This window comes from Chiloscyllium punctatum, chromosome 2 (assembly GCF_047496795.1).
Source record: "Chiloscyllium punctatum isolate Juve2018m chromosome 2, sChiPun1.3, whole genome shotgun sequence".
NCBI lineage: Eukaryota > Metazoa > Chordata > Chondrichthyes > Orectolobiformes > Hemiscylliidae > Chiloscyllium > Chiloscyllium punctatum.
The window spans coordinates 66,532,503-66,553,258 of NC_092740.1; the positions used below are offsets into that span (position 1 = coordinate 66,532,503).

General features: G+C 39.6%; 1 protein-coding gene across 1 annotated transcript; it reads left to right on the forward strand.

The window, feature by feature from the left end:
* The first annotated feature begins 7,433 nt into the window (after positions 1-7,433).
* On the forward strand, positions 7,434-17,810 carry LOC140493209 (calcium and integrin-binding protein 1-like). Its single transcript, XM_072591746.1, has 5 exons — positions 7,434-7,533; positions 11,507-11,660; positions 13,552-13,670; positions 14,124-14,212; positions 17,224-17,810. The coding sequence occupies exons 1-5, from the start codon at positions 7,501-7,503 to the stop codon at positions 17,246-17,248; spliced, it is 420 nt and encodes a 139-aa protein (XP_072447847.1). The 5' UTR covers positions 7,434-7,500; the 3' UTR covers positions 17,249-17,810.
* The last annotated feature ends 2,946 nt before the right edge of the window (positions 17,811-20,756 follow it).

Here is a 20,756-nt window from a genome sequence, read left to right on the forward strand (position 1 = left end):
ATTTCTTGCAGTCTTGGGCAGAGCAGTTATCATAGCAAGCTGTGAATTATCTGAATTGAATGCTTTCTTTGGTGCATCTATAAATATTGGTCAGAGACTTTGTGGACATGCTGAATTTTCTCAGCCTTCTGAGGAAGTAGAGGTGTCTGGTGTGCTTCCTTGTGAATGTAGCATCAGTTTGAATGGACCAGGATAGATGGTTGGTGATACTTACACCTAGAAACTTGAAGGTCCTGGCCACCTCCACCTCAGCAATATTGACGGAGACAGGGGCATGTCCTCCACTCTGCTTCCTGAAGTTGATGACTGGCTCCTTCATTGAGGGAGAGATTGCTATCTTTACACCATGCCACTGAGCTCTCTATTTCTTTCTTGTACTCTGTCTCATTATTGTTTGAGATCTGAACCACTATGGTGGTGTCATCAGCAACTTTGTAAATTGAGTTAGAGCTGATTTTGGCCACACAGTCATGAATGTACAATAAAAATGGTAAGGGGCTGGGTACACAGCCTTGTAGGGCACCAGTATTGAGGATTATTGTGGAGGGAATGTTGTCCTCTAGCCTTACTGATTGCTGTCTATGGCTCAGGAAGTTGAGGATCAGTTACAAGGGCAGATGGGGAGCAGAGTCCTAGGTCTCAGAATTTTGGAAATGAATTTGATTAGAACTATAATTTTGAAGGTGGTGCTAAATTCAATAAATAGGAGTTTGACATAAGTGTCCTTGTTATCCAGATATTCCAGAGATGAATGTCGGGCCAGGGAGATGACATTTGCAATGGAGCTATTGTGAAGGTAGGCGAATTGTAGTGGATCAAGGCAATCTGAGAGACTGGTGTTGACATGTACCGTTACTAACATCTTGAAAAACTTCATAATGATGGGTGGCAGAGCAACCAGGTGGTAGTCATTAAAGCATATTGCGTGAGTTTTCCTTGGCACCAGGATGATAGTGGTCTCCTTGAAGCAGGTGGGAACCTCACATCGGAGTGGTAGAGGCTAAAGACGTCTGTGAAAACTCATGTCAACTGGCCCATACAGGATTTTAGTGCACAGCCAGGGACTCCATCTGGGTTCATCCTCAAGAAAGCCGATCTGGGGGATCCAAAATGGCAGTCAACTGAGAAGATCACACTACAGAGCTTCACATCGCAGCAGAAGCAGGACGATCCTCCAACCCGACCAACCCAGGCCATTGTGATATCTTGGAACTCCAGAAAGATAATGCAGTCCCAAGAAGCTTCTAAAAACTAACGTACCCGCGTAAGTCCAGAGATGCCGAAGAAAGGAGGAGGAGCAGTAGCCTGCAGTAGCCTCAGAGCCGATTACTTTCCAGGTCCTGGTGAATGTGCTCTCGAAATCTTGTGAGATTTTGGGGAAACAGATTGAAGAGAAGCTGGCTCCAATCTCCAATCCAGAAGCATGAGTAGCAGCTGGGAGACCTGGAGAAGAGGACGGATGAGGTGGAACAGAAGGTCACAGTGGTGGAAGCTGATGCCAGTTCATCCAAGGATAGGATCCAAGCCCTGGAGACACATGTCCGTAATTTGTGTGACCAAGCAGATGATCTTGAGAACAGGGGCAGGAGAAAAAACATTCAGATCATCAGTCAGCCTGAGGGTAAGGAAGGTGAGTGGCCTGCAGAATTTGTTGAGGACTGGCTGCCCGAAATTCCTTGACTTGGAGGCTGGCATGAGGTGATTGAAGGTAGAGTATGGAGATCGGGTCTGGGTCAATGTCCTCATCCTCTCCTAGTGTGGTTCCATCATTACTGGGATAAGAAGAGAGTTATAGAGGCTTCCAGAGCCCAGGGGAAGGATCTGAAGGCCCTAATTTACGAGAGCTCTAAGATCATGTTCTTTCAGGACTTCTCAGCAGCGGTGATCTAGAAACGAAAATCTTATGACAGTGTCAAGAGAAGACGGAGGGAGCTTGGGATTCAGTACTCCCTGAGGTATCCGGCGGTGCTCTGGTACACCTTAGATGTACATCTCTTTGACACGTCGGAGAAGGCAAGAGACTTTGTGGACAAACTAATCTAATGTGAACAATTTTAGTATGTACAAATAGTATTGTTTGGGTGTGTGTTTATTATTCTGTAAAATTTTATTTTTCCTGTATTGATAATAATTTGGTTTAAACTATGTCTGGTGGTGGTTGAGATGTATATTTTCAATTTCTGAGTTAGGATATACCAAAGGATGGGTGGGATACTTATTCCCCTCCTTTTTAAAAAAAGATTTTTTTTTATTCATTTTGGTATTCTGTGGGGTGTTTATTCTTTTCTGCTTATCTTTGTGGTGTGGCTCTAGCTGGGAGAAGTGAAGGGATGGTTAGATGCCTACTTATGGGCAGTTTGGAATGGGTAGTTGCCCCCTCTGGGCAGGGGGTGAGTTCCCCTACTCAGCGCTGTTGGCACTTTATATGTTGGTTTGTTTTTTTTGGTTTTTGTTGGTTTTTATTCTTAATAGTTTTGTAGATTATTAAATGTAGTGGTTTTAGTTTATGTAGTTTTTATATTTGGTGGATCATGTGACACTAAGGCTCGGCAGTTTGTGGTTCGGCTTCCTCCTCTCTGGAATTTAAATATTATTGCAGAAGATTATGGCTAATGATTTGTTTAAATGGTGCACCTGGAATATCAAGGGAAGTCACTCACCAATTAAGAGGAAGAAGGTACTCTTGAGTCTTAGAAAGGAGAAGGTGGATATTACTTTGTCACAGGAGATATATTTGGATGACAAGGAACATCTGAACTTACGGCAGAATGGCTTTGACCGAGTTTATATTTCATCATTTAATACCAGAACCATGGCTGTATTGGTCAGGAAAAATCTCCCGTTTAAATTGTTGGAGTGTGTTAAAAACACACACGGGAGGTTTGTAATTCTTAACGCCTTGATAAATGGGGAAGAATATGGTGTTTTAAATGTTTATTGCCCTCCAGCTCATCCCCTTAAACTTTTGGTAGATGCTTTTTCTAAATTGATAAGCCTCAAATCCTGGCACATCATTATAGAGGGAGATTTTAACTGTGTTATGGATCCCACGGTAGATAGGTTGCCCAAAGGTCCGTGGATACCCACTGTACAAACTAAACAGTCAGTGGGTCTGTGTGGGGAGTTAGGGTTGGTGGACATCTGGAGGCATCTCCACCCTACAGTTTTACATTTTTCTCCAACAAGCATAGATGTCACATAAGGATTGATTTTTTTTCTGATCCCTGCTGTAACCCTGGATCTGGTGGCATCTTGTACGATTGGTGATATTACCATTTCTGATCATGCTCCAGTGTACCTAATGGTTAAAATTAAGGATGTTACAGGGGGTTTGAGGTACTGGCAAATGGATCCCTTTATCCTCAAGGATAATAAGTTTGTGGAGTATTTCTCTAGGGAATTTCGGGCGTTCCTAGACATCAACATAGGCTTGGATGATAGCTCATCCGTTCTCTGGGAAACTGCCAAAGCCTATGCTAGGGGGTTAGTTATTTCATATTCCGCCAGTAGGAAGCAGCAGAAAGGTGAGCAGCAACGTTTCCTTGAATCACGGTTGAAGGCAGCTGAGAAGGCCTACTTTGACAGACCTTCATTGGTCAAACTACAGAGGATTACGGCACTGCAGTCTGCATTAAATTCTGTGCTCACGCAGATGACAAAGAAAGAGCTGGCTTTTGCAAAGCAACGGTTATATGAGCATGATGACAAGCCAGGCAAATACTTTGTGTATCTTGCCAGAAAGAGGAGTGCCCCACAAGCCATTACGGCGAATAGGGAAGGGTCTGGGAACCTAACACGTGATTCTAAAAGGATTAATGTGGCTTTCAGAGATTTTATTCTAAGTTACATCAGTCTGAGAATTGTGAGGAGGGGCAGGCCAAAATGGAATCCTTTTTTAGAGATCTGAAGCTCCCGGGTGTGACTCCTGAACAACTTATTTTCTCAATGCCCCATTATCAGAGCAAGCAGTGCAGGAAGCTGTGAGGCAGCTTCAGAGAGGAAAGGCGCCCGGTCCTGATGGACTTCCCAGCAAATTCTATAAGGAATTTATAAGTATACTGTCAGGCCCGATGCTCGATATGTTTAATGATTCATACAGTCATGATTGTCTCCCACCATCTCTGAGAGAGGCCAATATTTCATTTATCCTTAAAAAAGGGAAGGACCCAGAAGACTGTGTTTCATACAGGCCCATCTCGCTCTTAAATGTGGACTTTAAAATCCTCTGTATGACTCTCGCGTTAAGGCTGGAGACTTTGTTACCTTCTATTATTAAAGAGGATCAGACGGGCTTTACAAAGGGTCGCAGATCCTCCAATAATGTTAGGAGGCTGCGTAATGTAACTCAAGCATGCCAACAGCAGTCAATACAAGGATTGGTGATTTCTTTAGATGCAGAGAAGGCATTTGACCGAGTTGAGTGGCCGTACCTTTTCTATACTCTAGAGTGTTTTGGTTTGGGCGAAGTCTTCATAAGATGGGTAAATGTTCTCTACAGTGGCCCTCTCGCAGCAGTTATGAACAATGGGGTACGATCAAGCAATTTTAATATTTTTAGGGGCGGCCGACAGCGTTGTCCACTTTTGTCATTGCTTTTTACATTGGTGATTGAACCGTTGGTGGAGGCCAATATGTCAGCTCCAGAAGTGGGGTCAAAGTTACATAAGATTTTGTTGTATGCAGATGATGTCCTAATTTTTTTGACAAATCCAGCAGTTACAGTGCCTTGCCTGATACAATTCGCACGTTTGGCGCTTTTTCAAGGTATAAGATTAATTTTGCTAAATCAGATGCTATGCCTATGTGTGGTCTTATGAAGGAGCTGGCTCTTGAGGGCAACTATAGATTCCCATTTAGGTGGTCACGGGGGGTTTTGTGTATTTAGGCATATTCATTTCTCCAGTTCTAGATTGGCTGTTCAAAGCCAATTTTATCCAATTATTTGGAAAAATTAAACAAGACCTTCAAAGATGGGGAGACACTTCCAGTCTCGTGGTTGGGTCGGATAGCATTTATTAAGATGAATATTCTCCCTTGTTTGCTATACCCTATATGGATGGTCCCCCTGATTTTCAATAAGCAAACACTCAGGAGGCTGAATGGCTGGGTCAGCTCCTTTATTTGGCATTGTAAGCGACCCCTCATTAAATTAGCCAAACTGCAGTTGCCTCACAGATCAGGGGGAGTGGACCTTCCAGACATTAAAAATTACCAATTAAGCTCACTTTTGTCCTATGTGAGTGATTTGGTTTGTGGGGACCCTCTTTCAATATGGCTAAATATTGAAGCCTCCCAGGCAACGTGCCCCCTTACCAGTTTGCTGTTTTTGGACAAAATGAGGACAGTTAGGGAATATTGCCATAACCCAGTAGTTACCAATACTGTTAAAGTATGGAGGGCAATTCGGCAGAGGGAAGGCAATATTGGCAAAACACCTTTGTTTACACCTTTAGTAGGTATGCCAGGTTTTCGACCGGGTATGATAGATTCAGGATTTAAACGTTGGGCAGCTAGGGGCAATTTATTTGAGGGAGACATAATGATGTCCTTCGATCAGTTAATACGGAAGTACGAGTTATCTAATAGAAACCTCGTTTGGTTTTTTAAAGTTTTATTCAAAAAAAGACCACACTTTTTGACTGATCCCTACAAATCTGACATAGAAAGGGGGGTGCTAGGTGCTAAGAGTACACTCTCTACTTTATATCATCAATTGGAGGATGCCACATCAGATTAGTTTGATCAACTCTGCAAGATGTGGGAAAGAGAGCTGGGTGTTGAAGTTTCTTCAGAGGCATGGGAGGATATTTGGGAGAATGCAAGGAAGATATCAATTTGCGGTAGGACCCATGCTTTACAGTTGAAGATTCTCTACAGGGTCCACTTGGCTCTGGACCGTTTGTAACAATTTAACCCAGGGGTATCTTCAGTATGTCCCAAGAGCAAGGTTTGCACGGGCACACTTACTCATTGTCTCTGGTCTTGCGATAGGCTTCAAACATATTGGAGTGCTGTGGCAGGTGCAATGGAGAGGATTTTGGGTGTAAAGGTGGAGAAGGACCCTATCTCTCTCCTTTTGGGCCTGCCCACTGTATTTCCTGCAGACGTGCATAAGAAAGAACTTTTCAATATTCTCACATTCTGTGTAAGAAAGAATATCTTGCTAGGTTGGATATCCGAAAACCCCTCGGGCCTGTCGGGTTGGTCCAAGATTGTTATGGAGCATATTCCCCTGGATTCTCTCACAAATATGGTACACTACAAAACTGAGAATTTTTACAAGATATGGCAGCCCTTTTTGGAATATCTTGACACAGTTTTATCTGCCACACTAACAAGGGCTTTTATATAGCCGTAACATTTGTACTTTATGAGTCCAATATCCAGGGAGGAGGAACTGAGTGTATGAGATTTTGTTTGGCTGGGCTGAGTTATTACAACTTATTAGTTTGTTGTTGGTTATCTATTTATTTAGTTAAATAGCCAGTTTGGGTATTTTTTAATTTTATATTTTTCTATATATGTTTATACATTTGTACGTGAGGGTGGGTTGGGGATTTTTAAAAATTATTTGGGTTTTTTTACTGTTACTGTTTGGTACTGTTTTGAATTGTATTGTTTTGTACTTGTTGTAATATTAAAAAAATCTATTTTTTCAAAAATATATAATAAAAAAAGGACGATCTGACATCTGCGGCTGTGACAATGGATACAGGTGCCCCTGATGGTCTTGAGGCAGGTTACATCATTTCACTGACACTCCATACGAAACGAGCATAGATTGCACTGAGTTCATCAGGGAGGGAAGCATTGTTGTCAGTGATTCAACTCTACACTTTGTAGCTGTTATATCATATAAGCCTACTTGATACTTCCAGATGATACTTTCTAGAACTGAAACAGAGATTTTCTAATGGCCTGGTAAATATTCAGTCCCTTACTAAAACAGCTTAAATGATCAATTAGCTAATTCTCTGTTTATGGAATCTTATGAGTAAATGACAGCTTTTACAGTTGGTTCTGATATAATGCAATAGTTCCATTCTCCTGCAATCTCCCATTATAAGAAAATCGTGCAAAAGCCTGTAAACCAGTGGCGCCAGAATCAAGTTATAGCCAATATAATTAAGGAAAGTTTGCATTCTGTAAATAATGGTCAAAATTCTTCAATCACATTAAAGCTAATTGTGTTGAAGAAACATGCATTTTAGCAGACCATACTATATATGAGTTTGCGACAAAACTAACATCAATACAAAATGCTGCAGGAATGAAAATTGTTCTCTTCCTTTGTGCCTAGTATCATTCTCTTCCTTCATATAATTTACAAGCACTCTGAAAAACATAATCTATTGACTGATAATTTGTATGTGTAGACACATAGAGATGTAACACAAAATGCCTAATTGTTGGTTGTTATCTTTCAGAGCTTGTGAGAGATTTAAAGAACTAGTTCCAGAACATATTAAAGATTTTACTCGACGCACTGTAAGATCTCCTATGCAACAAATGATACAAATCAATGAGTTAAAGGTAAGGATCAAAGTGATAGAGTACTGATTTGATTAAAATGGATTAATTTGTGAATGTCCTTTGGATATCCTGTCCTGACATATTTACTTAAATAATTGCAACACATGAGACATGACAGTGAAATTCATTGAATAAAGCATTACCTTCAACATTAATAAATGTGAATCATCCATTTTGGTAGGAATAACTGTAAAACGGTCTGTTACTTGAATGGTAAAACATTGCAGCATGCTGCTGTGCAGAGGGACCTGGGTGTCCTTGTGCATGAATCATAGAAGGTTGGTCTGCAATTGCAAGAGATAATTAAGAAGGCAAATGGAATTTTGTCTTTCATTGCAAAAGGGATTAAGTTTAAAAGCAGGGAGGTTATGTTGCAGCTGTATAGGGTGCTGGTAGGCCACACCTGCAGTACTGCCTTCGGTTTTGGTCTCCATACTTGAAAAAGGATGTACTGGCACTAGACCGGGTGCAGAGGGGGTGCACTAGATTGATTCAGGAGTTGAGGGGGTTGGCTCCTGAGGAGAGACTGAGTAGACTGGGACTATATTCATTGGAATTTACAAGAATGAAAGGGGGATCCTGTAGAAACATATAAAATTATGAAGGGAATAGATATTATAGAAGTAGAGAGGATGTCTCCACTGGCGGGTGAAACTAGAACAAGAGGGCATAGCCTCAAAATTGAGGGGTAGCAGATGTAGGACTGAATTATGAAAGAACTTCATCACCCAGAGGATTGTGAATCTATGGAGTTCCCTGCTCAGTGAGGCTTCCTCAATAAATGTTTTTAAAGCTAAGATAGATAATTTTTTTGAACAGTAAAGGAATTAAGGGTTTTGGTAAGAGCGCAGGTAAGTGGAGTGAGGCCATGAAAAGATCAGCCATGATCTAATTGAATGATGGAGTAGGCTTGAAGGGTCAGATGGCCTACTCCTGCATCATGGAATTTGGAGCAGTTCATGCCTGGATATTTGATGATGAGGCTGTCTGCCAGCTGTGCAAGTTTGTAAATGATCATTCCAGTCATCTAAATTTTTGTTCAAAATTTGTTGCTCTGTTTTGTGTACCTTCCCTCTGTGTTTCTGCTTAGTGGAGGTCAAAAAATTGTGTTTTCTTCTGAAATGTGTACTCTTTCGGAACTGGAATGTGGCTTAGAAATGGTCCAAATTGTACTGTATGCTTGGCATATGAGGAAAAGAATGATTTTCACTGACATGGCCACTTTCATAAAAGACTTCTGAAAAACAAGGCCTGAGAAAGGAATTGCTACACTTTTAGAATGCAGTTTACTAATACTCACTGTACATGCTGTTTACATTGCTGTTTGTTCAAAGAGTCAAGGGTGGTGGTGGGGGTGGGTTTGGGGGAGGAGTGGGAGAGAGTTACTGCAGCAGAGCTGGAGTCAGCAGGTGTTTGTGAAAGGAGACTTGGCTGGCAACAAGTATCTGATTGGTTTGTGGCACGGCAACCAGTTGTCAATGATTAAGGCCTTGTGCCAGCCAACAACTGCGTGATTGGCTTCCTGGTAGCTAAACAGCTTGTAGATGTCAACCGGGTAGCCCAGAAGTCTTTGGATTTCTGGAACGGGAATTGTTGTCTGTCTATAGTAAGAAATATCTAAGGCCTGAAGAAAACCAGTTTACTTCCCATCATTAGTTGCTGTAGGCTGTGTTTTAACCAATAAGGAAGAGACTATATAAATTGTGAAGTAGTTGCTCTTTGTCACAGGGAATCTAATCTAAAAAAGTGAAAGTAACTGGATAGGAGAGATGGATGAACAGCAAGTCATGACAAGCATCTCAGTAAACCCTGTGGACTGGGACTATTGAAATGCTGCCTCTGTTTTCCTCCACCCATAACACCAATGGGTTGTTGTGTTGTCAGTCTGCATATGTGTATAGGTGGGGGTTTATAAGGGGAAGAGAATTTTACCCGGAAGAGTTTTCTATTGACAGTTCATATTTCTTTACCTGTAGCTAAAATCTGTTTACTTGTAATAAATAGTAATTCTTGTTAAGTACAGAAACTTCTTTTGTCTTTGCTGTAAACTTGAGCCTAAAAAGACAGAATGGTTATGGAATTTTGCCTACGTCGATATAATCTTTAACTTTGATGACTCTAAGAAGGTCTTGATTTCCAGTGCACCATCCCAGTGAGACATGACACTTGATATATTGTGAAATGTCTGCCTAAGCTGTCACTATTTATTGCTAACCTGCATTTGGAGGAAAGTCCTATCACATCAGAAATTCAAAGTCAGTAGGGACAGGAGTACACAAGCAGAGTCTATAACCACTAAGTTGAACCTTCTGCTGTTTCACTGTATGTGGTGTTCTTCAGAAGGTCTCCATACTTTCTAACTGGTCTCTCCTGCACCTCACTAACTGATCTCATGAAGTAGATGGAGCTGGGATTATGGTTGTCAATATTTAAAAATCCGTTCTTCTCCTTTAAGCTTCCTGGGCAGCCATATTTTTCTTTTTAGAGCATACAAAGTTAACAGAAAAGTCAGGTTTTACAATGCTAGTGCTAAAACACTCCTTGAAAATAGTTCACATAAGACCTTATGTTTGTGATCTTTGAAGCTGGAATGCAGTGGTCAATGTTTGTGCCTGAGTGAGTCCAAGTAAATGAGTTTGGAGGATAAATAATGCCAAGAACCTTGGGAAAGAATTCTACATTTTTAATTTTCATTGGTATGTGAGATAGAATTAAATGTCTTTCTGAATTTTAAGTGAGAAAACAGCCTCTTCCTATCCACCAGAACTATAACCTCCTCAATGAATTTCAGCAAAATGTATACATTTTGATCTTTTTGAACCAAATTTGGTTCTCTAATCAGTTACTGTTCTTCTAGCTGATCCCTTGTGCCATTCTAATTTGATATAAGGCTCACAAAATGTTACATTGCTATACATTATTTCAATGATATAAAGAAGCTGTGTTTGCATGCATTTATATACATAAATATCCCACCACATCACATTACTACAAAATAGTCTGGACATTAAACCAACACTACATTAGTACAGTACTATTTTGTAATCTTAGAAATATGTTCATTGAAACTCCAGTACTAAGTTCAAAAGTGTGAGGATTTCAAACTCTGGGAACCACAAGGAACAACTATATCTGAAGGATCATGCTTTGCAACAAGATAAAGAGCTATGTTCAAATTCATTAGAAATTTGTTACCTGATTTCATCGTGCTTTGCAGATTATCAGCCAGGGATGGGATCTGCTAACTTCACAATCTCATTTTTTAGATTAGATTCCCTACAGTGTGGAAACAGGCCCTCCGGCCCAACAAGCCCACACCAACCCTCCGAAGAGTAACCCGCCCAGATCGATTTCCCTCTGACACTTGCACCTAACTCTATGGGCAATTTAGTATGGCCAATTCACCTGACCCACACATCTTTGGACTGTGGGAGGAAACTAGAGTACCCAGACAAAACCCATGCAGACACAGGGAGAATGTGCAAACTCCACACAGACAGTTGCCTGAGGCTGGAATCAAACCTGGACTCTAGTGCTGTGAGGCAGCAGTGCTAACCCCTGAGCCACTGTGCCACATGCTTGACTTGCAATTGGTGTAGTGATGCTTTCTATTTATGTTAAGCAAGCTTAGTTATAAGAAAGGTTTTTAGCCTGCTGTCTTGCAGCTTTTCAATTTGCTCAGTATCTCTTCCCTTTTATGGTATAGAATAGCTTGATTATTTTATCAACTTCCATTCTCAGAGAGTACTTCCCCAAAGTCATGAGTAAGTGGTACAATGTCCCTCTGTACCTTTACTCCTCAATACACTGTACATCAAAATGGCTGGTTATTGTCCTTTATACCTTTACATATTTTTTCTATTAATGCTTTCTTGTTGAGCACCAGATTTTTTTTTCTGCTTGATTCTGTGGTTATGCTGTTTTTGTTTTGCATCTAAAATATTTGACACGTACAAAACATTTCCAATTCCAGGCAAATCCATTTAAGAGACGGATCTGTCGAATATTCTCAACGTCCAAATTGAATAATGGCAGCATTTCCTTTGAAGATTTCCTTGATATGTTTTCTGCTTTTAGTGAAGCAGCTCCAGCCGATGTGAAAGCTGAATATGCATTCCGAATCTTGGGTAGGAATGACTCCAGGTTATTTATTGATAAGAATTTTTGTGTTTGTGAAGGTAATTGAATGCAAACAAATTTTAAAGCATTACTAGATAAACTCCTGTGATCTGCCTGGATGATTTAAGCTATAAAAAGGGATCTCTTTTTCTACCTTTTAACATTTCAATAGTGGGAACTTTGTAAGTATGGACAATAATGTATGGAATTTTAGAACAGAGTGAAAGGTCCCTTTCTGGCTTCCAGTTGTTGTATATTTCTCTAAATTTCCTCTTCTGATTATCTCTCCTTTCTGTATGTGTTTATCTGATTCCTTCCTCATTCTTTAATTTGTAGCTTGTCTCTTATGTTTTCCTTTTCTTTGACGTTTGAATCATGACTATATAGTGTAGTGTGGTTTGCTGTAGACAGGAGGAGCCACATACTCTATACTTGCTGTCAGCTGTGGCAAGATGCAGCATTTCTGCCCATCAGATTCTGTTGTTACTCCCCTCAATTACTACTCCTTTAATTCACTCTCAAGTTCACCACAAAGTTGGATACCAGGAAGACAGAGGCATGGTTTTCCTTTTCCCCTCAGATTTTTTTACTGAAATATTTGCCCTAAAAATGGTTTACTTACTTTCAGAATTCAATATATTGCTCTATATTTGCAATAAACTAAACTACAAACCGTATTACACTGTTTTCCTATCCCTTCCTGTGTCTCTAAGATGTAAACTATGAACGATTAGTTTTGCCAGCTAAACAGACATGAGATAAATAATTGGTTTCAAAAATCAACTGACACTTCTTTTCCTGAAAATGAAACAAGGAGCTGCATTTTATTTTCCCTGACTGTGGTGGTGGTCCTATCCATGCGTTGAGGTAACTCTACCTCACCTGGTTTTGGGAGCCCTAACTGTATTTTACAAACTACAAGAAATTGCTCTTTGAAGTCAGGGGCTCTCAGTTTTTTTAATAGAAAGGGGTCCTGCTCTCAAGACGTGCTGGCCAATTGAAGGGCCTGCAGCTTTTAAGTCCCCACAGTGCCACTGGGATTAGTGGACACTGTTGGTACTGCAACTGGGCATGGAAAGCATCTTCAATGGAGGAGCTCCCAGATCTCTCAATCCAATGGGTCGAACTTGCCAGGGTCAACCCTCAGTAAGGTGGGAGTGGTGTGGGGTGAAGAAAATTAATCATGAGGGCTGAGAGGTTGCTTTTGAGGGCTTGGCGCTTGCATTGGCTCAGTGGGTAACTAATCATGAGGGCACCCACAGAGCTCACAGGAGAGGCATTGGGATTTACTTGGCATTCTCCCACTACCCCCCAACTGCTGCTAAACTATCTTAATTGGAACGTAAGGGCCTAAGGGTGGCAGGGCCATGGGCCATGTTCCTTGCTGTTTGTGAAATGCCACCAGTGGCTGGAAGTTGATGCGTGTGTCATCCCACCCATATTTTCATTGTCCTGCCTTCTAGTTTGCTCTCGATTGCCAATAAAATCCCAGCAATAGTTTTCCAGTGTGACAGGAGGAACGATAAGTGGCAAAACTTGGTGATCTGAAGAGAACACATTTCCAACAAGAACAGGACGGGGAATCATAGCTCTGAAAGGAAGTAGCATTCATGTTTGTGAAGGTTTGCCCCCAGACAAAGGACAATGGAAACTGCTGAAGAAAGCTGCTGCTCAGCTTTTTAGGGTCCTGGTAGAGTTTGAGTCATGTGCCAGTCTGATTTAATAATTGTAGAACTTTACCAAATAGGCTAGATTTTCAATCCCTAATATAACATTCAAAGATCAGAGTAGCTTTGTCTAGTGTACTGTATTCCAAAGTATTAAAAGCAATCCCATTGAATCCATATGTTTCAATTAAAATGATAAAGTGGATATTAATTTGTTTTCTGTTTGGAACAGATTTCAATGACAATGGTACAATAGATCGCTCGGATTTGATCAAATTCTTGACTTTAATTACTGGAAATGAGGTTCACAAGATACTTAATGAGACGGAGATGGGAATCATTATTGACATGGTTTGTTTTGTTGTATTACTTTGTTGGGGAATTGATTGATTTGTTTCTGTTTTGTAAATGTTAAGAGGTTTTTCAGGTTTGTGTTCAAACAAATCATGGAAAACATACATCAAATGTCCCATATTTCCAACACCTTTTGAAGTGAATTGAAATTAAATGTACATTTGCCTTAATTAGAGATGATAAAGCCTTTTTATTCCTTTTTCATGCTGCAGCAAATTTAGATTACTGATGTGAACAGGGCCCTTCATGTGCAAATTGAAATTCAAACATCTGCAACAAGACACAAGCTGTAATTTGCAACAGATGGCCCTAGTTTAAAATATATTATGTGATGTGATTGAATCCTAACTAAATCAGAACAAATTTTGAAATAGAATGTTTTTCAGTAAATAAATGCAAACATACCTATGGATTATATGAATGAAACACTCTCATACTGTTGCTTTTAAGATCATGGAGGATATTGATATGGATGGTGATGAACGTATAAACCTTTCAGAATTCCATCATATTGCATCAAAAATGCCAGACTTTGCCAGGTAAAGTTATAAATTCTTAATCAAAAAATACCTTGCTCTACTGTCTGATTTAACTGACTACTTTCCTAATAATTCGGGACTGAAATAATATTGTGATTTTCTTATATTCTTTCTGAGGATCAACGACTCCCATCGGTGTTACTTATATAAATAAGTGGCTGGAATTTGCCAGGAATCAGCCAAGTGTCAATTTTAGCAAATTTCATGGAGAGTTTCTCTCACTGAATCTAAGCAACTATTCTCTGAAACCCACCTCAGTAACTATGCACCCCTCCTCTATGGTGCCCAACTTACACTCTCTTGCCTCTCGCCAGAGACTATGTTGCTGGTACTGTTTTTAAAGCTCAATTGTGCACTAACCAGGAATTGCCCTTCACCATGCCTTAGGAGGGGAACCAAAATAATCACTTCTCAGTGCACATAGGTGGCAAGACTGATATTTCATTGCAAATAAAAGTATACATTTGTAAAACTATTGCTATTTCAGAACCAAGCTACACGGATTGGTTATAACGTCATCTTATCTTAGAAGCCTGCCTGAGTGCTAATCTTAACCTAATGCCCAGTATAACTGACAACCCAGCTAAACTGTCCCCGATTGTGCCTTTGACTTACTGAATGAATAATGTCTACTCCCCTTAGACTTTGAAACATAGCCATTCACCATGGCCATGTTCAGTGTGTTTACTACATAAGCTGCCAGCCCATGGCGTTGAGACACAGCAACATGTCCACTTCCTTGACTGATCACGGCTGGCAACCATGACAATCTGCCTGGCTTTGTATATGCATAACCAGTAATGCAAGACAAAGCACTGTGTGCATCTTTAAGCTCTAATTGAGAAGCAAAGCACAAAGCACAAGGCAGCGCATTGAAGTAGGTCCAAAGTGTGAGAGCTTGAAGAGAGCAAGTGAGAGGATCCATGAGATGTGGTCTGGTCCCATTGACGTGTTAAGTTAGGTACATGTCCCTGCACACATGACTCCTGCAGCAGTATTACCATGAAAAATGCTGATGAACTCCAAGGATAAGGGGGATGGGCAGTTGTTGCCCAAGGAATGTGCCCTAAGATGTTGGGGACTACTATCAAAATGGAGACTGAGAGGAGCAAGCAGTGAGCTATTACATTTGGACTTCCAAGTGTATGATGAGGTACCTCAAAAAATGTTAAGTCATAAGATAAGAAACCATGATGTTGGAGATAGTATAGAAAATTGGCTTATGGGTATGAAACAGTGAATAAGGAGGAGGGTTTCTTTTTCAGATTGGTGACCAATGGTGTTCCAAAGGAACAAGTACTGGGACTGCAACTGTTTACAATGTGCATTAATGACTTGAAGGAAGGAAGTGAATTGACCAAATTTACAGAGGACATAAAACTAGATGGAAAGGCAGGTTGTGAGAGGGGTACAAACAGTATACGTAGGGATGTTGATAGGTTAAGTAGGTGGGCAAAAAGCTGGCAACTGGAGTACAATGTGGGAAAAAAAGTGGTTGGAAGGGAGATCAAAAGAACAGTATTCTATAAATAGAGAACAACTACAGAAAGCTGCGACACAAAGGAATTTGAATATGAAACACAGGTAATATGGAAGATTAGTAGAATGTTGGTCATTATTTCAAGGGGTTTGAAATAAAGCAGTTGGTATGCTTTATTGCTAATGTAAAAAGTGCTGGTGAGACCATACTGGAGTAGGATGAGCAGTTTTGGTTTCCGTAATGAAGGGAAGATATTATTTCATTGAAGGCAGTTCAGAGGAGGCTCACTGGAATGATCCCTGGTATGGAGGGATTGTTTTATGAGCAAAGGCTAAACAGTTTGGGATGCTACTCACTGGAGTTTAGAAGAATGATGTGATCTCATGGAAACATATAGGATTCTTAAGGGGCTTGACAAAGGAATTGCTGAGGGGATGTTTCCCTTCTGGGAGAGCCTTGGACCAGAAGACATTGCCTCAGAACAAAGAGGAACAAATTCAAGACTGAGATGATGAAGAATATATTCTCTGAGGATTGATGGTTGTTGCATTACCTTGCCACAGAAAACTGTGGAGGCAGAGTCCTTGTGTATATTTAAGGCTGAGGTAGTTTCTGGATCAGCAAGGGAATCAAGGGTTATGGGGAAAAGGCAGGAAATTGGACATGAGGAATGTTGAAACAGTCAAGATCATACTGAATGATGAAGCAATTTTTTTTAATGTCTTCTCACTGGTGGAATCTTTGGAAATTTCAGATGTGTATAGTCTAAAGGAAACAAATTCCACAGCAATGCAGTTGACTCTTATTCGCCTCTGCAATGTTTAACATGTCAGATAGCTGAGGACAATTAGAGCTAGGTGACAATGTTGGCTCAGCCATCAAAGTCTCCATCAAAGAAGAAAGAGTGCCAGCATGCACTTGAAAGACTGGCAAGGAGAAAGTAGAGCAAACACTGAATCCCCTTGAATGCTAAATATCTGTGGAAACTGCAGATGATGCTGAAGCCCTGGAAACAGGTTTAATTTTCCAAAATTGGATCCTCTTCCTCTTCATTGTGACACTGCAATCAGTATTTGACAGGAGTTTAGTAATAGGAAATGAGAGTTCATGATCAGTGATTGTGATAATTTGAAATCAAAATCTACTTATTCATTGATAATATTATAATAAAATTATAATAAAATCCTGCTTGCTGTAACTGTTACAGTTTGGATGCTGTGTCTGTTGCAGAAGAGCAATGGAGAATGGGATAGGTGTTGACATTCTGTTTAGTTATTCTTGATAAAATGATGTTAGCACATGATCTGGTGCTATATTAAGCAGTGTCACAATTTGTAAGTATTTCATTGGCTGTAAAGTGCATCGACATCTTTGGGGGTCATTGGTGACACTGCAAAAAGCCATTCAACCAATGTAAAATCAGAAACATTTATTGCTATGATCAGAATTTCCTGTTTCAAGTCATGCAACCATGTTGATCATAAAACTATTTAAATCTTTCGATAAATCATTCTTTTTCTCCTCCAAACAGCTACTTCACCATGACAGTCTATTAAGACAGAACAAGTTAATCAATTGGATCCATTTCTGAAATCACACATTCATCAACTGCAATTAGATTCTGGACAAAATTAAATTTAAAACAGGTCAAAACTGTACGTCACTTGAAATTCCATTGAACTCTTTATATTAACAGTCCTTTTTAATTCCTCTGTCAACACTTTGTGCAAAAAGCAAGAAAGAACTTTTATATAGTGCAATTCCATATCACATCATTCATGTAATCAATCTACAGATTATTTACAATGGGAAAATACTAAACATTTATGAAGGTGTAACGTATGACTTTTTCTTTGACCATCAACATAAATGGTTGGAAAATCACAGCAAATGCCTGAATTTCCGTTCTACAGCCTTAGAAGTGAGGATTACCACGGGTGGTACAATCTTTTTTGCTGCTAGTACAAAATTAGCCCAATAATATTAACAAAATGGTCATAATATTGGTGTAGTGCACACTCGAATTAGGCAGATCATTTGTAACACTGAAGTGCCACATTAACAATTGTAAAACTTTAATCATTTTGTAATGTAGTTTTCGTAATGTACAAGACAACTTTTTCACGTACTCTGATTGCAGTATACATCTGGATTTCAGTTTGTATTGCCAGTGAGTTGAAACACTCAACCAGCAGACATGTGTATTCCTAACATATTTTACTTTCTCTGACCAACAAATAGAATTCTGCAATATTTTAGGGCTCATTGCTTGTTGTCCATTCTAACCCTTAGGCCTGAAATATTAATGCCCATTGTTTAAGCTATTGCATGTTTATTCTAATTTTTAATTTATTCCTGTTTGCAACTTGTTTGCTATTCTTGAATATAATAAATTGAGTTGTTTAATTTTATTAGTCAGCTTTCTGTACTTATTGTCAGTTTATATTTTTTCCACAAAGAGGGCATGTTTGAAAATCCCTCTCCCAAGCCTCCTATAACTGTACAGAGTGGCACTGAAAGGTAGATTAGAACAGTCAACATATAATTCAGTCATTACGAATATCCCCTCAAGTGTCTATGTTTCTGAAAATCAAACACAGATGCACAATATTCTCTGTTTGATATAGGACTTAGAAACTCCTTGTTGCAAGGTTTCTATAGTTTCCACTGCTAAGATCAATAAGCTTGGCACGGAATGTAGATCCGCAGATCACAGATATTTCAGCACTATCGTTTAAGTTTCTAAAATTAAATGCAAAATGTACAACTGCTAAATGGTGCAAAAATTGACAGTTGACATCAAGTAGATATTTCAAAGAATAGAAACCAGCAATACCTCACAAAAGAACATTGCCACATACAGCTGTTTATAATGAGTTCACTTTAATCTTTGGCTATGATTCTGAAATGATAGGGCGTATTGAAAGGATGGACAACTAACAGAATTTAAAGACCAACTGTTCCTTTTTTGTTACTTAAACGTTCTTTGAAGTTATCTTTCAGAAGTTGAAGGTATTACTTTTCTGGAATTGAGAGCTTGAAGGAGCAATGAAAACCAGACTGCACATTCTACAAATACAGGTTACATTACAATGCACATTTCAGCTATCAGGGTCTGCTTGAAGTATGGCCTTGTAAAAAAAGGTTCATATGTATAAATAGCTAGTGAAATCTGAATCGATCATTTAAAAAATTTTAAATGTTCTAAGCAATTTTGTCCCTTTTCAAAAAGTTAAATACACAGTACTATATATAATTCGATAGATATCACAAGTCTTGAAGGAGATCCTATCTTTGGAACTTCAATCTAATGGAGTCAGAGAGCATTTCTAACAGGAACACTGAAAATCCAGTGCAGTCCTTTGTCTAGGCCACTGCAAATGTTGTTAGCAGATGTTTAACCAGCAATTCCATTTTTTTAAGTCCAGAAAAGATTCTGTTAATTGAGAAGTCTCAACTTCTTGATTAGAGAATAATATGGGAAGGTGTGGCAATAGGTTTGTAAGGTGTTACGGACCAGCAGAGTTGGTAAGATGGTTCCCCTTTCTTCCATCATTTGACTCATTGCAAGAAGATGTGTTTTAATCCATTGAGCATTGTGACACTTAAGAACGAAAACAATGTCGTGTAGGTTCAAAAAGATAAATATTTATTTCTCAACACCCAAATGTAATTGTGATAACATCCATTTACGTATATTGAAGATTGCCAGAACGCACTCCCTTTACTTACACACACCTGTGTGTGCAAGTAAAGGTCGATACAAAGGAGGTCGATACAAAGGAAGTAGATACAAAGGAGGTAGCACACACTTTTGCTTTTAGAAAAATCCAGAAAATCCCTAATATTCTGGCGTGGTGGGAAAGAAGCTGAAAACATTGTAGTCTGATATTCTTTTAGATCAGCTAGAAAACGGAGATTAGAAGTTTCTGGTGATAAGTTCAACAGTATCTTTCTGGCTTTGCTCCCGCCAAAGTTATTGAAGAGCTGCTATATTTAAGAAATTGTTTGGTTCTTCAAATCTTCAAGTTAAAGACCAGATCACTCTGCCTGTTGGTACTTTCTAGGTAGGAATCTGCCTTTGCTTTGAGGGATATCTACCCTCTGTAGTTTCTTTATTTTCTAAACTGACTGACCCAAAGCTGCTTTCAAGAGTTAATAAATGTTTCTCATTACAAGCTGGTTTCTATTAGGTGACCATAGTATTTAGTGTTCTTATTGTTCCCACAGATGATGCCTGACAACGTCAGTGCTGACGATAGGGCCTAATTTTGGCCTTGTCGTTTCTCCTCAGACCCACTCTGCAGCAATTAAGCCAGTGGTAAATGTGCAACAGTTTCTCTAAACACTGATAGGATAATAGCTATTAGATCCACAAATGTAGTCCTGTTACTTTTTAACCTCTTCTCAAAGGAATATTTCAAAAGTATCTTTTCATGTTCTGACCAATCTGGCTACTTTGAATCCCAAGCAATTTCATTTCATTGCAGAGAAAGGAGCAAGATCACCTGATTCTGCATGTATTCATTTTTCATTTTACCATAGATACAACTGCATGGGCATGACAATGCACAGGGAGACAGTGAGGACTGCAGATGCTGGAGATCAGAGTCAAAAACTGTGGCACTTGAAAAGCACAGCAGGTCAGGCATACGCCCGAAATATCGAATCGCCTGCTCCTTGGATGCTACCTGATATGGTGTGCTTTTCCAGTGCCACACTTTTCGATCATGACAATGGACATAACATTCTAAGTAGAAATCAATTTTGACCAGTTATAATTTATATCTTTCATGTTTTATCAGAGTTTTAAATGTTATTTTAGGTCATTGAATAAGAGTTTTAAAATATTAAAGAAATATTAAAGACTCCTCCCACAGTCCAAAGATGTGCAGGTTAGGTGATTTGGCCATGCTAAATTGCCCGTAGTGTTAGGTAAAGGGGTAAAATGAAGGGGAATGGGTGGGTTGCGCTTCGGCGGGTCGGTGTGGACTTGTTGGGCCGAAGGGCCTGTTTCCAGTCTGTAAATAATCTAATCTAATTGTAATTTGAATGTGCTGTTAA

Excerpts from the sequence above, each read along its gene's own strand:
- LOC140493209 (XM_072591746.1), top strand. The coding sequence starts at position 7,501 with ATGCAACAAATGATACAAATCAATGAGTTAAAG. Across the intron at positions 11,661-13,551 it reads ATATGCATTCCGAATCTTGG|ATTTCAATGACAATGGTACA; the intron begins GTAGGAATGACT and ends TGTTTGGAACAG. Across the intron at positions 14,213-17,223 it reads AAAATGCCAGACTTTGCCAG|CTACTTCACCATGACAGTCT; the intron begins GTAAAGTTATAA and ends TCCTCCAAACAG.